Source organism: Salvelinus namaycush, chromosome 8, assembly GCF_016432855.1.
Source record: "Salvelinus namaycush isolate Seneca chromosome 8, SaNama_1.0, whole genome shotgun sequence".
Lineage (NCBI taxonomy): Eukaryota > Metazoa > Chordata > Actinopteri > Salmoniformes > Salmonidae > Salvelinus > Salvelinus namaycush.
This window is the reverse complement of record NC_052314.1, coordinates 60401560-60415157: the sequence shown is the minus strand read 5'-3', so window position 1 is coordinate 60415157 and position 13598 is coordinate 60401560. Positions and strand designations below refer to the sequence as shown.

The 13598-nt window shown below is 44.2% G+C and overlaps 1 protein-coding gene across 1 annotated transcript in view; it reads left to right on the top strand.

Annotated features, from left to right (window-relative positions):
• Positions 1 to 13598, top strand: part of tenm3 (teneurin transmembrane protein 3) — a 164466-nt gene that overhangs the window by 46198 nt on the left and 104670 nt on the right. The window contains exon 4 of the mRNA XM_039000275.1: positions 4653 to 4772. Coding sequence (XP_038856203.1) covers positions 4653 to 4772 — 120 coding nt within the window. The remainder of the gene's footprint in view (positions 1 to 4652; positions 4773 to 13598) is intronic.

The window sequence follows — 13598 nt, the reverse complement described above, 5'->3', positions numbered from 1 at the left end:
CAGATACATACACCCCCCACCAAAAACAGATACATACATACACCCCACCAAAAACAGATACACACACACACCCCACCAAAAACAGATACATACACCCCCCACCAAAAACAGATACACACATACACCCCACCAAAAACAGATACACATACACACCCCACCAAAAACAGATACACACACACACCCCACCAAAAACAGATACATACACACACCCCACCAAAAACAGATACATACACACACCCCACCAAAAACAGATACATACACCCCCCACCAAAAACAGATACACACATACACCCCACCAAAAACAGATACACACATACACCCCACCAAAAACAGATACACACACACACCCCACCAAAAACAGATACACACACACACCCCACCAAAAACATATACACACACACACCCCACCAAAAAACAGATACACACACACACACCACCAAAAACAGATACATACACACACCCCACCAAAAACAGATACATACATACACCCCACCAAAAACAGATACACACATACACCCCACCAAAAACAGATACACACACACACCCCACCAAAAAACAGATACACACACACACACCACCAAAAACAGATACATACACACACCCCACCAAAAACAGATACATACATACACCCCACCAAAAACAGATACACACACACACCCCACCAAAAACAGATACACACACACCCCCCACCAAAAACAGATACATACATACACCCCACCAAAAACAGATACACACACACACCCCACCAAAAACAGATACACACATACACCCCACCAAAAACAGATACACACATACACCCCACCAAAAACAGATACACACACACACCCCACCAAAAACAGAAAAACACACACCCCCCACCAAAAACAGATACATACATACACCCCACCAAAAACAGATACACACATACACCCCACCAAAAACAGATACACACACACACCCCACCAAAAACAGACACACACACACACCCCACCAAAAACAGATACACACACACACCCCACCAAAAACAGATACATACACACACCCCACCAAAAACAGATACATACACACACCCCACCAAAAACAGATACACACATACACCCCACCAAAAACAGACACACACACACACACCCCACCAAAAACAGATACACACACACCCCACCAAAAACAGATACACACACACACCCCACCAAAAACAGATACATACACACACCCCACCAAAAACAGATACACACACACACACCCCACCAAAAACAGATACATACACACACCCCACCAAAAACAGATACATACATACACCCCACCAAAAACAGATACACACATACACCCCACCAAAAACAGATACATACACACACCCCACCAAAAACAGATACATACATACACCCCACCAAAAACAGATACACACACACACCCCACCAAAAACAGATACATACATACACCCCACCAAAAACAGATACACACACACACCCCACCAAAAACAGATACACACACACACCCCACCAAAAACAGATACACACACACACCCCACCAAAAAACAGATACACACACACACACCACCAAAAACAGATACATACACACACCCCACCAAAAACAGATACATACATACACCCCACCAAAAACAGATACATACATACACCCCACCAAAAACAGATACACACACACACACCACCAAAAACAGATACACACACACACACACCACCAAAAACAGACACACACACACACACCCCACCAAAAACAGATACATACCCACCCCCCACCAAAATCAGATACATACACACACACCCCACCAAAAACAGATACACACACACACCCCACCAAAAACAGATACATACATACACCCCACCAAAAACAGATACACACACACACCCCACCAAAAACAGATACATACACACACCCCACCAAAAACAGATACATACATACACCCCACCAAAAACAGATACATACACACCCCACCAAAAACAGATACACACACACACCCCACCAAAAACAGATACACACACACACCCCACCAAAAACAGATACACACACACACACCCCACCAAAAACAGATACACACACACACACCCCACCAAAAACAGATACACACACACACCCCACCAAAAACAGATACATACACACACCCCACCAAAAACAGATACATACACACACACACACCCCACCAAAAACAGATACATACATACACCCCACCAAAAACAGATACATACATACACCCCACCAAAAACAGATACACACACACACCCCACCAAAAACAGATACATACACACACCCCACCAAAAACAGATACACACACACACCCCACCAAAAACAGGTACATACATACACCCCACCAAAAACAGTTACACACACACATGCTTTTCTCCAGCGGGGAAAAAACGGGCAAAATCTCAATCGGCTCTTCTCCCGGTGTAGCCGTGCGCACCGTTAACAAATCTCCCATCTCTCCAGAGTTTTGTGAAGAATTCTCCCACCTGATTTCTCATTCATAGAATTCCGGTCCTGGAAATCATTCCGGAATCATCCGGAAAACACTGACATCCCCATATTTCCCCTGCTTTGGAAGCATTAGACCAAAACCTTGGTTAGATGGATCGAAAAATCCAGAATGATATTACAACTGACATGCAACAGCAGACTTGTATATCTGGTGGTGGATTTGCATCCATTTTGCACAGATTTTGTACAGATATGTGAAATATCATTAGTGAAGTAATGGCATTCTGTATTACAATGAACATTCGGAAAGCAAAGTGAGTGAACGTGTAGACGGATGCATAATGGTTGTCTTTCTTAAGAAAGTGCTGCTAAATGACTCGGCTCTACCAGCCTCGTGACTTCCTCTGTCTGAAAAGTTTGACCTTTTAACAAATAGAAATGCTTTGAAGACTCCAATATCCATCCACCTCCACACCTGTCTCTCTTTGTCCGTCTGGTTTTCCAAATCTTCCCTTGCTCTCGATCTATCTCTATATGTCTTCTCTCTCCCCCTCTCTCGCTCTCAGAGGTCCAGAGACTGGTGTTTGATTCAAGCTCAAGGGTTTTGATGCTGTTATGGCGAACCAGGCTCAGAGATGGATATCCAACATTGTTTAACGGTTGTCTCGTTGTTGTGTAAAGGTTGTCTGATGGCCTCCCAGCATGCTCCACTCTGGCAGCGCTTGGTGTCGATCCGCCAACTTCTCTCCCATGACCCTCTGGTCCTGCCAACCGCAGGAGGCCCTCCCCAGCACCACACCACTCTAATTTAAAGAGAGAGAGAGAGAGACAGAGAGAGACAGAGAGACAGAGGAGGCTTGGTTGAACTGTGGGGAACTCTGGTTGAAAACGCTCTGGCCACCGGGCCCAATGCTCGAGGATTCCCTCAGCTTACCCTACACATTCTCCCTCTTCTCTCTAACTCTCTTCTTCCCCTCACTCTCTCTACCTCTCTCTCGCCACCATTTGACCTCTCTGTCCCTTACTCTCCCTCTCTCTCGCTTCCATTCCCTCCAGCTATAATGTCTAGATATCCTAGATCCAGCTAACACACACACAAATACACACACTTATACAGAACACACACACACACACACACACACACACACACACACACACACACACACACACACACACACACACACACACACACACACACACACACACACACACTCACACACACACACACACACACACATATATCCCCACCACACAGAGCCAGTATACACCAACATCCCCTACTTTTATAGTGATTTATAGGTGGTTGTGAGTGTGTGTTCAGGTAGAAAACCACAGGGGGCTGTGCACACTACTAAACTCCCCTCATTAGAGCTAGAGTGTGCAGCCAGGCAGGCGTATTACTCACACAGGACACACACACACTGACACGTGTGTGTGTGTGTGTGTGTGTGTGTGTGTGTGTGTGTGTGTGTGTGTGTGTGTGTGTGTGTGTGTGTGTGTGTGTGTGTGTGTGTGTGTGTGTGTGTGTGTGTTGTTGGTACTAAACAGTCATTCTCACCAGACTTGCTACTGGCCCTCCAGTACTGTCTGAGTCACAGTCCTCAGGCCTCCATCATGTCTGGCTCCTACTAAAGCCCTCGGCAGCCATGACGGCTCCAGACGGCGCTGAAACAGTGTTAAAAACTAGAAACGGGCTCCTCTCACGTGTCTCCTCACTTTTAGTGTGGTTTCTCGCAGAAGCACTCAGAGAGAGAGCGAAATGGAGAGGAGGGGGTAGAGAGAGGGAAGGAGAGAGAAAGGTGTGGGATTGAATTATATCCAGCCAGAGGGCCGGCTTGATGTTAATGCGCTAAACTGCGTGGCTCCATCTCTCCCTCTCTCCAGCTCCCTCCCTCCATCTCTATCTCCTCTCAGGGCTCAGGTTAACATACTGTAGTTTTCAAACAATACCTGCTCTTATTTTGACAGATTCTTTTTCTACAATTCCCAACTCACCTCCTACACACACAGGTTCAGATATATACACACCCTGAAGGGTCCGGCCAATCCGAGAGCTTGTTAGAACCCAAACCATAATCGATGGAGGGATATTTCTCCTGTTGTCTTTTTATCTGATTGTGTTCGATTAGGCATCCCATCTCTGACTCGCTGCTAGGTAAACTGTCTTTATGGTGTGTGTGTTGTTGAGCCCTCGACCACTGAGAGTAACAAGTCTTTTTTCCCTCTCTCTCCCCCTATTGTAGCCATGCATCTGTTTGGTCTGAACTGGCAGCTGCAGGAGACAGAGGGCTACACCTTTGAGAACGGTCAGGGGAAGTCAGATACCACACCCAACACCATCACCGCACTGTCTGCTGATAACGGTAAGGGGGCTAGAACACACCCACACACCGACCGACCCATTGGGCCCTGTGTGCGTAGTGGCCAGAATTGATATGCTAAGTCCCAGTATTAGGAGGGCAGTGATCTGACCACATAGAAACACAGTGTTTAACCCCACTGACAAGGTTATACTGTACCTCCCACATTTGACATAGTCATTTACAGACGCTCTTATCCAGAGCAACTGACAGGAGCTATTAGGGTTAAGTGCCTTGCTCAAGAGCACAGTGACAGATTTTTCAACTATTCTGCTTGGGGGTTTGAACTAGCAACCTTTTGGCTCTTTACCGATAGGCTACCTGCCACCCTATAGCTCTTTCTTTTTTTTATACCCCGTTTTTTTTCTCCCCAATTTTGTGGTATCCAATTGGTAGTTACAGTCTTGTCTCGTCGCTGCAACTCCCGTACGGACTCGGGTGAGGCGAAGGTCGAGAGCCGTGCGTCCCCCGAAACACAACCCAGCCAAGCCGCACTGCTTCTTGACACAATGCCCACTTAACCCGGAAGCCAGCCGCACCAATGTGTCGGAGGAAACACTGTGCACTGCGCCCGGCCCGCCACAGGAGTCGCTAGTGCAGGATGGGACAAGGACGTCCCTGCCGGCCAAACCCTCCCCTCACCCGGACGACGCTAGTGGCCCAGTGCCTTAGACCACTGCACCACTCGGGAGGCCCTTATAGCTCTTTCTTATAGTGCTGTTTATGTGGCGGCTGTGTAGGTGGGCTTGTGTCTGTATGGAGAAACCCAAGGAGAATGCAGAGTCGGTGGGATAAACCACCTCTCACATCTGCGTTAAGCCTGCTTTGATTTATTCACTGAACATTGCACTGAAGGACTTAGCTTTCTCCTAGAGAAAGAGCTTCCTAAAGTGTGAATGTCCTCAGATTGCTTTGTCTAAAGATAGCGTTTTGAAGACTCTACCCACACACACACACACGCGCGCACACACACACACACACACCCTGCCATCATTCATCCAGGCCCATTATCCAGAGGCATAGCCCAGCCACCAGCCAAATGGTGTGTGTGCGCGTGTGTGAAGACTACCAGCCGGGTCACACTCCCACTGAACACCTCATAATGCAGTCACTCTATCAAACTCTATTTGCCACTGACCTCCAGACACACACTGTATCCTCATCGGACACACACAGTTCTAATAACAAACACACACACACTTTTTGTAGCTGTCTTACACACCACTGTTTCTCTCTATTGATCCCTTTCTCACACCAACACACATACACCTTTGTAACACACACACACACACACACCTTTTCCATGTCCACCATCACTCTGAATCCCCTGTGGAGAGGAGAGGGGATGGTAGTACTGCAGGTATTTGAGGTAGTACAGACTCTGTGTTGGTCTCTGTAGGCTGAGGTGAGACAGAGTGGCTTTATCTGGAAGTGGACTGACCTTACAAACTAAGTCTATGACTGGGCAGCAGAGAGCTGACTAGAGCAGGGCTTCTTAAACTATGGGTTGGAACCCAAAGTGGGACCTGGGCATGTGAGAGGTGGGGTCGTGAGTTATGAGAATACATATATAATCACACACTTTTTCTTCTTAATTTGGGTCGAGTGTAGGCTAAAGTTAGCCTAGTAGAGATTAAATAAATGCAGGACACTGGGCCATTGTACTGCAGAGAGCTGAGGAGAGAATGGACTAGCATGAGCCCCAGTACTTCCACCACTGTCTCATCTCCCACTGTGAGACAGGCTTAGGCTGCGTCCCAAATGTCACCCTATTCCCTATTTAGTGCACTACTTTTGACTAGGGACCATAGGTCTTTAGTCCAAAGTAGTGCACTATATAGGGAGTAGGGTGCCATTTGGGACGCAGTTTATCTGCTTCTTGTGCTAGTGATTTGATGGGTGTCCGTGCGTCCCTGTGTGCTCCTGTTCCCTCCAGTGCTTGTGTCCCTGTACAGGGGAGGCTAGAGTCGTTCTCCTCCCCCTCTCCTAACCTTCGCTGACACAATTAGGTTGACACTTGTTCAGTTCTGCGAGCAGGCCGTCTCTCTCTTTTATTTTCTCTCTCTCTCTCTCTTTCATTCTCTCTCCCTCTTTTTCTCTCTCTCTTTTATTCTCTCTCTCTCTCTTTCATTCTCTTTCCCTCTTTTTCTCTCTCTCTTTCTCTCACCATGTCCCTCCAAACATCCCTCTCCTCTTCCCTTTATCCCCGTCTTCTTTCTTTTTATGTGGTTGTTTGTTTGGTTACATAAACAGATATCAGACAGTACAAGGTAACAGTGACCGTCACCACCATTCAGACAGCATTCAGACAGACAGATCTCTAAATGAGGTGAACTGAGAGGCTTAAAGCCACTGCGGAGGAGGAGGAGGAGGAGGAAGAGGAGTGGTCATGCTAACATGATAGTATTTACATTATCGTGAGGAAGTAATGAACGCTCTCAATCTAATGAGCTCTTCCAGCCCTCATCATAACCGACTAATTAACACAGCCATGCCGCCACTCAGCACATCACTTCTAATCAATACAAAATCCCTCCCTCCTCCTTTCTCTCCTCCTTCAACTAACCTTGGCCTCCTATCTCTCTACCTCTTCCTCTCTCTCTCTGTGTGAGCCGGAGCCATCAACAGTCTGCAGTGACAGCCTATGGCTTTGTTCACTGATGTGAATGAATGGACTACCACAAATAGACATGAGCGCACACACACACACACACACACACACACACACACACACACACACACACACACACACACACACACACACACACACACACACACACACACACACACACACACACACAGTTAGAAAAGTAAAGTGCATCTAAACATACGTGCACACATTGATAAATATACGCCGACTCTCCCTTCACACTCGTCTCAGTGAGTGAGTGAGTGAGTGTGTGTGTGTGTGTGTGTGTCTGTTAGTGATGCGCGGGTCAGCTGTTTGTTGACCCGCACCCACCAGCAATTGCTAATAACCCGTCTGCAACCGCCCGACTATGTGTGATAAATAGGAGGCCTGCACCCGACCCTAACCCGAAAATATACAATATGTACTGAACACTTTAGTCCTTTTTGCCTCAGTGGATCGCCGTTAACTTTTTCTGCCCAAGTTCCCAATAACATTTGACTATCGGCGTATATTTGGCACACGTACAGTTAGGCCCTAAAGCTTAGGTTTACGCCCTAATGCCTGATCAAAATCATGAAAGAAAAACCTCAATGTATCATATAGATATGAATTGCACAAGAATTATCAGATATTTATGGATGTTTTTGATGGATCGTTTTCTCTTTGTCCAACCTGCCCACCACCCACCCGCCCTTCATCCACACAATATTTCATGAACCTAAACCCGCCCTTCATCCACAAAGTATTTCATGAACCTAAACCCGCCCTTCATCCACAAAGTATTTCATGAACCTAAACCCGCCCTTCATCCACACAATATTTCATGAACCTAAACCCGTCCTTCATCCACACAATATTTCATGAACCTAAACCCGCACTTCATCCACAAAGTATTTCATGAACCTAAACCCGCCCTTCATCCACAAAGTATTTCATGAACCTAAACCCGCCCTTCATCCACACAATATTTCATGAACCTAAACCCGCCCTTCATCCACACAATATTTCATGAACCTAAACCCGTCCTTCATCCACACAATATTTCATGAACCTAATCCCGCCCTTCATCCACACAATATTTCATGACCCTAAACCCGCCCGCCCCGCGGACACAGGTGTAGGATGTTAGTTTGATCACCCTGTTGCAGGAGAAAATTTAAACTTTACAAATAATTCTAAAACTTGTAGTGTGTTTGAGGTTTTAAAAGGTTAAAAATTGTTAACTTTGAAATTTCAGACTTGATCGACCCCTACAAAAATGTCCATTAAAATTATAATCCACATAATAATTCACATTTCCTGTATCTGCAGCATTATTTTCCTGCTGTAGCAAACTGGCTCAAATTAAGATCCTACATCTGTATAATCGCGGGGACTGCGGGTTATGAGTCAACCCACGCATCACGTGTGTGTGTGTGTGTGTGTGTGCCAGTGTGTGTGCCAGTGTGTGTGCCAGTGTGTGTGCCAGTGTGTGTGCCAGTGTGTGTGCCAGTTTGTGTGCCAGTTTGTGTCCAGTACCTATCTTTGGACTGCATGTTGTTGTTCACCTCTGTGATAGGCAGGTAACCTAAAAGCACTCTCTCTATAAGAGAGTCTACCCAGGGGGAGGAAGAGTAGGAGAGCAATCGCCTTAGTGCACTCACTCACTCACTCTCACAGATGATTGGAAGTGTTGGATTGAGGTGCACTGGGCGAGAGGAAAGGGCTTTGTTGACAGGTCCAGATGGAGTGACACAGCAAAGTGTAGAAGATAGTGTATTAAAGCTAGAAGACAGTGCATTAAAGCTAGAAGACAGTGTATTAAAGCTAGTAGACATTGTATTAAAGCTAGACGACAGTGTATTAAAGCTAGACGACAGTGTAGTACAGCTATAAGACAGTGTATTAAAGCTAGAAGACAGTGTAGTAAAGGTAGAAGATAGTGTATTAAAGCTAGACGACAGTGTATTAAAGCTAGAAGACAGTGTATTAAAGCTAGTAGACATTGTATTAAAGCTAGACGACAGTGTATTAAAGCTAGAAGATAGTGTATTAAAGCTAGACGACAGTGTATTAAAGCTAGAAGACAGTGTATTAAAGCTAGTAGACATTGTATTAAAGCTAGACGACAGTGTATTAAAGCTAGACGACAGTGTAGTACAGCTAGAAGACAGTGTATTAAAGCTAGAAGACAGTGTAGTAAAGCTAGAAGACAGTGTAGTACAACTAGAAGACAGTGTATTAAAGTTAGAAGACAGTGTATTAAAGCTAGACGACAGTGTAGTACAGCTAGAAGACAGTGTATTAAAGCTAGAAGACAGTGTAGTAAAGCTAGAAGACAGTGTAGTAAAGCTAGAAGACAGTGTAGTAAAGCTAGACGACAGTGTAGTACAACTAGAAGACAGTGTATTAAAGCTAGAAGACAGTGTATTAAAGCTAGAAGACAGTGTATTAAAGCTAGAAGACAGTGTAGTACAGCTAGAAGACAGTGTAGTAAAGCTAGAAGACAGTGTAGTACAGCTAGAAGACAGTGTAGTACAGCTAGAAGACAGTGTAGTACAGCTTGAAGACGGTGTATTAAAGCTAGAAGACAGTGTAGTACAGCTAGAAGACACTGTATTAAAGCTAGAAGACAGTGTAGTAAAGCTAGAAGACAGTGTAGTACAGCTAGAAGACAGTGTAGTAAAGCTAGAAGACAGTGTAGTACAGCTAGAAGACAGTGTAGTACAGCTAGAAGACAGTGTAGTACAGCTTGAAGACGGTGTATTAAAGCTAGAAGACAGTGTAGTACAGCTAGAAGACAGTGTATTAAAGCTAGAAGACAGTGTAGTAAAGCTAGAAGACAGTGTAGTAAAGCTAGAAGACAGTGTAGTAAAGCTAGAAGACAGTGTAGCAAAGCTAAAAGACAGTGTAGTACAGCTTGAAGACGGTGTATTAAAGCTAGACGACAGTGTAGTACAGCTAGAAGACGGTGTAGTACAGCTTGAAGACGGTGTATTAAAGCTAGAAGACAGTGTAGTACAGCTAGAAGACAGTGTATTAAAGCTAGAAGACAGTGTAGTAAAGCTAGAAGACAGTGTAGTAAAGCTAGAAGACAGTGTAGTAAAGCTAGAAGACAGTGTAGTAAAGCTAGAAGACAGTGTAGTAAAGCTAGAAGACATTGTATTAAAGCTAGAAGACAGTGTATTAAAGCTAGACGACAGTGTAGTACAGCTAGAAGACAGTGTATTAAAGCTAGAAGACAGTGTAGTAAAGCTAGAAGACAGTGTAGTAAAGCTAGAAGACAGTGTAGCAAAGCTAGAAGACAGTGTAGTAAAGCTAGAAGACAGTGTAGTAAAGCTAGAAGACAGTGTAGCAAAGCTAAAAGACAGTGTAGCAAAGCTAAAAGACAGTGTAGCAAAGCTAAAAGACTAGCTAAAATTCCAGAACTAAAACGAAATGCCCATATTACATTCACACAATCTTATACATTTATGATGCACACACACACACACACACACACACACACACACACACACACACACACACACACACACACACACACACACACACACACACACACACACACACACATTTATAGAACTGTGAATAATGTATGGTTTGCCTTATCATTTTAGGAAGACCTTAGCTGTGTTCGAATATCCATACTAACATACTGTATACTACATACTTAATGAGTATATACTACATACTATATACTATTAGTTCACTTTAGTACTGTATACTGTAAACGAACCGTATGGTTTCAGTTGAGCTTACTAGCGATTCGCCTGTCTACCGGAAGTTGATGCTGTTGCTATGCAACCTCTTGCTAGCTAGTTAGCGTAACAAATTACTAGTTAGACATTTTACGACTTCGGGTGTGTTCTTAAATTCAATATGGAGTGCCAGAGTGCGCTCGTAAATTCAGAGCGTTGTCAGATTGTCCATTTGTAAATTCGCTCTCGGTGCGCACACTGGACACTTGGGCTGAGGAGTAGGGTTGATTTGAGCGTTCTGACCTTACAACGGCTGTCGAGCACCCAAGCTGACGTTGGATAGCTTGCTAGCTACTTCCAGACACAAATGAGACCACTTTGACCATTTTACTCGCCCTAGCAGAGCTGGTTAGGCACTTTTCATGTTATCCAGAGCGTTGGTGACTGTTTACGCTTTTTTGCCGACGTTTACTGACATCGGCCATATTCAACGGGTGTTGAGTGCTCGTAAATTCGTCATTCTGTACTCTGGTACACTCAGACAATAGCCAGAGCGAATTTACGAAAGCACCCGAATGTCCATTGAGAACGCACACCGACTATACTATACCATTTAGCTGAGCTAAGAATGATGGGAATAATCAAGTCAATAGACGTTGGGTAGTTAGACAGCCTATAGTTAATATACTGGCAAGTTTGATGTATAAGTAGCCAACTAACGTTAGGTAGCTAGCTAACATACTAATACATACTGCTGTAATGATATGCTGTGTGGTTCGTAAATACAGCGTAGCTAACAAATTATCAGCCAACATAACATGTAAGGTAACTTATTTGAAAAGTCATTACTTTGTTACATTGCTCAACATTTTCTTAACATTTGTCATAATTAGTTAAATCAATGAATTTGTATCCGCTCTCGTTGTACTTCGGCAGCATATTTTCCGCATATCTGATCTGTTTATGTCATCTGATCTGTTTATGTCATCTGATCTGTTTATGTCATCTGATCTGTTTATGTCATCTGATCTGTTTATGTCATCTGATCTGTTTATGTCATCTGATCTGTTTATGTAAGCTGATCTGTTTATGTCATCTGATCTGTTTATGTCATCTGATCTGTTTATGTCATCTGATCTGTTTATGTCATCTGATCTGTTTATGTCATCTGATCTGTTTATGTCATCTGATCTGTTTATGTCATCTGATCTGTTTATGTCATCTGATCTGTTTATGTAAGCTGATCTGTTTATGTCATCTGATCTGTTTATGTCATCTGATCTGTGTATGTCATCTGATCTGTTTATGTCATCTGATCTGTTTATGTCATCTGATCTGTTTATGTCATCTGATCTGTTTATGTCATCTGATCTGTTTATGTAAGCTGATCTGTTTATGTCATCTGATCTGTTTATGTCATCTGATCTGTGTATGTAAGCTGATCTGTTTAACCCTGATCAACCACATGATCAAGAGAAAGGCTTTCTCTACTTCTGTGTTGGTCTAGTTCTATCAGTGATGTTCCAACAATGAAGAGCCGCTAATACAGATTACTGTTTGATTACTAGCAGTAATCTGACTCCCGACAACACTCCCGACTCCTGACAACGCTCAGTGCATTGGCAACACTGTTGAGCCATAGTGCATTATAACAGAGAGCGAGACAGCCGCTCTAAGAAAGCAGTTTTTTCCAAAGTGGTTGATTGAATATGCATCTACTGTTGCACACAAGAAAATGTTATGTTGACGGATAGTTCGTTTTTCTTAAGACTTAAGTGAATCATGTTTTTCAAGTGGTTGTCCGTGTGTGTTTGTGTGGCTTAGTGCGCTGATAAATAGATGCTCATCTTTTTCTCATGTTGGTGGACTGGACAGTTCAATACACAGCATGATATTGATTGTGTTACTATTCAAACACATCTCATCTTTACTGCTTGAGGGCAGCAGCATCTCATACATACTGTAAAACTTTGCCATTTAATTTAAAGTTTTACGGTATGAGGTCATTTTTTTACCCTAGCTCACAGAGAGAGGGAGAGCGTTAGAGCGAGAGAGCGCAAGAGAGGGGAAAGAGCGAGAGAGAGAGAGCGAGAGAGAGCAAGAGAGCTAGCGAGCAGCATTTTGTGTCTAATTGCTTCTTCGGACTGTGGAAATGGCCCTTTGTAAGCATGTACTGCATCACACATTCTCTCTCTCTCTGTGGCGTTATGAATCTCACAGGTCCCCTGAACCACTCACACATACACCACAGGTCACCTGAACCACTCACACATACACCACAGCTCCCCTGAACCACTCACACATACACCACAGGTCCCCTGAACCACTTCTGCAATAATTAATGGATTATTAACAACAGCTGCTGTCCATTAGTAACCGTAGCAGACCAGTCGATTCCCCCGTGACCGCCATGATTCCCTTCTGAGGTAGCCTATAGCTCTCTCTCTCTCTCACAAACAGACACACACACTGTGTTACTGTGTGGATGATAATGTGTCCAACTCATGTTTATGTATTTGT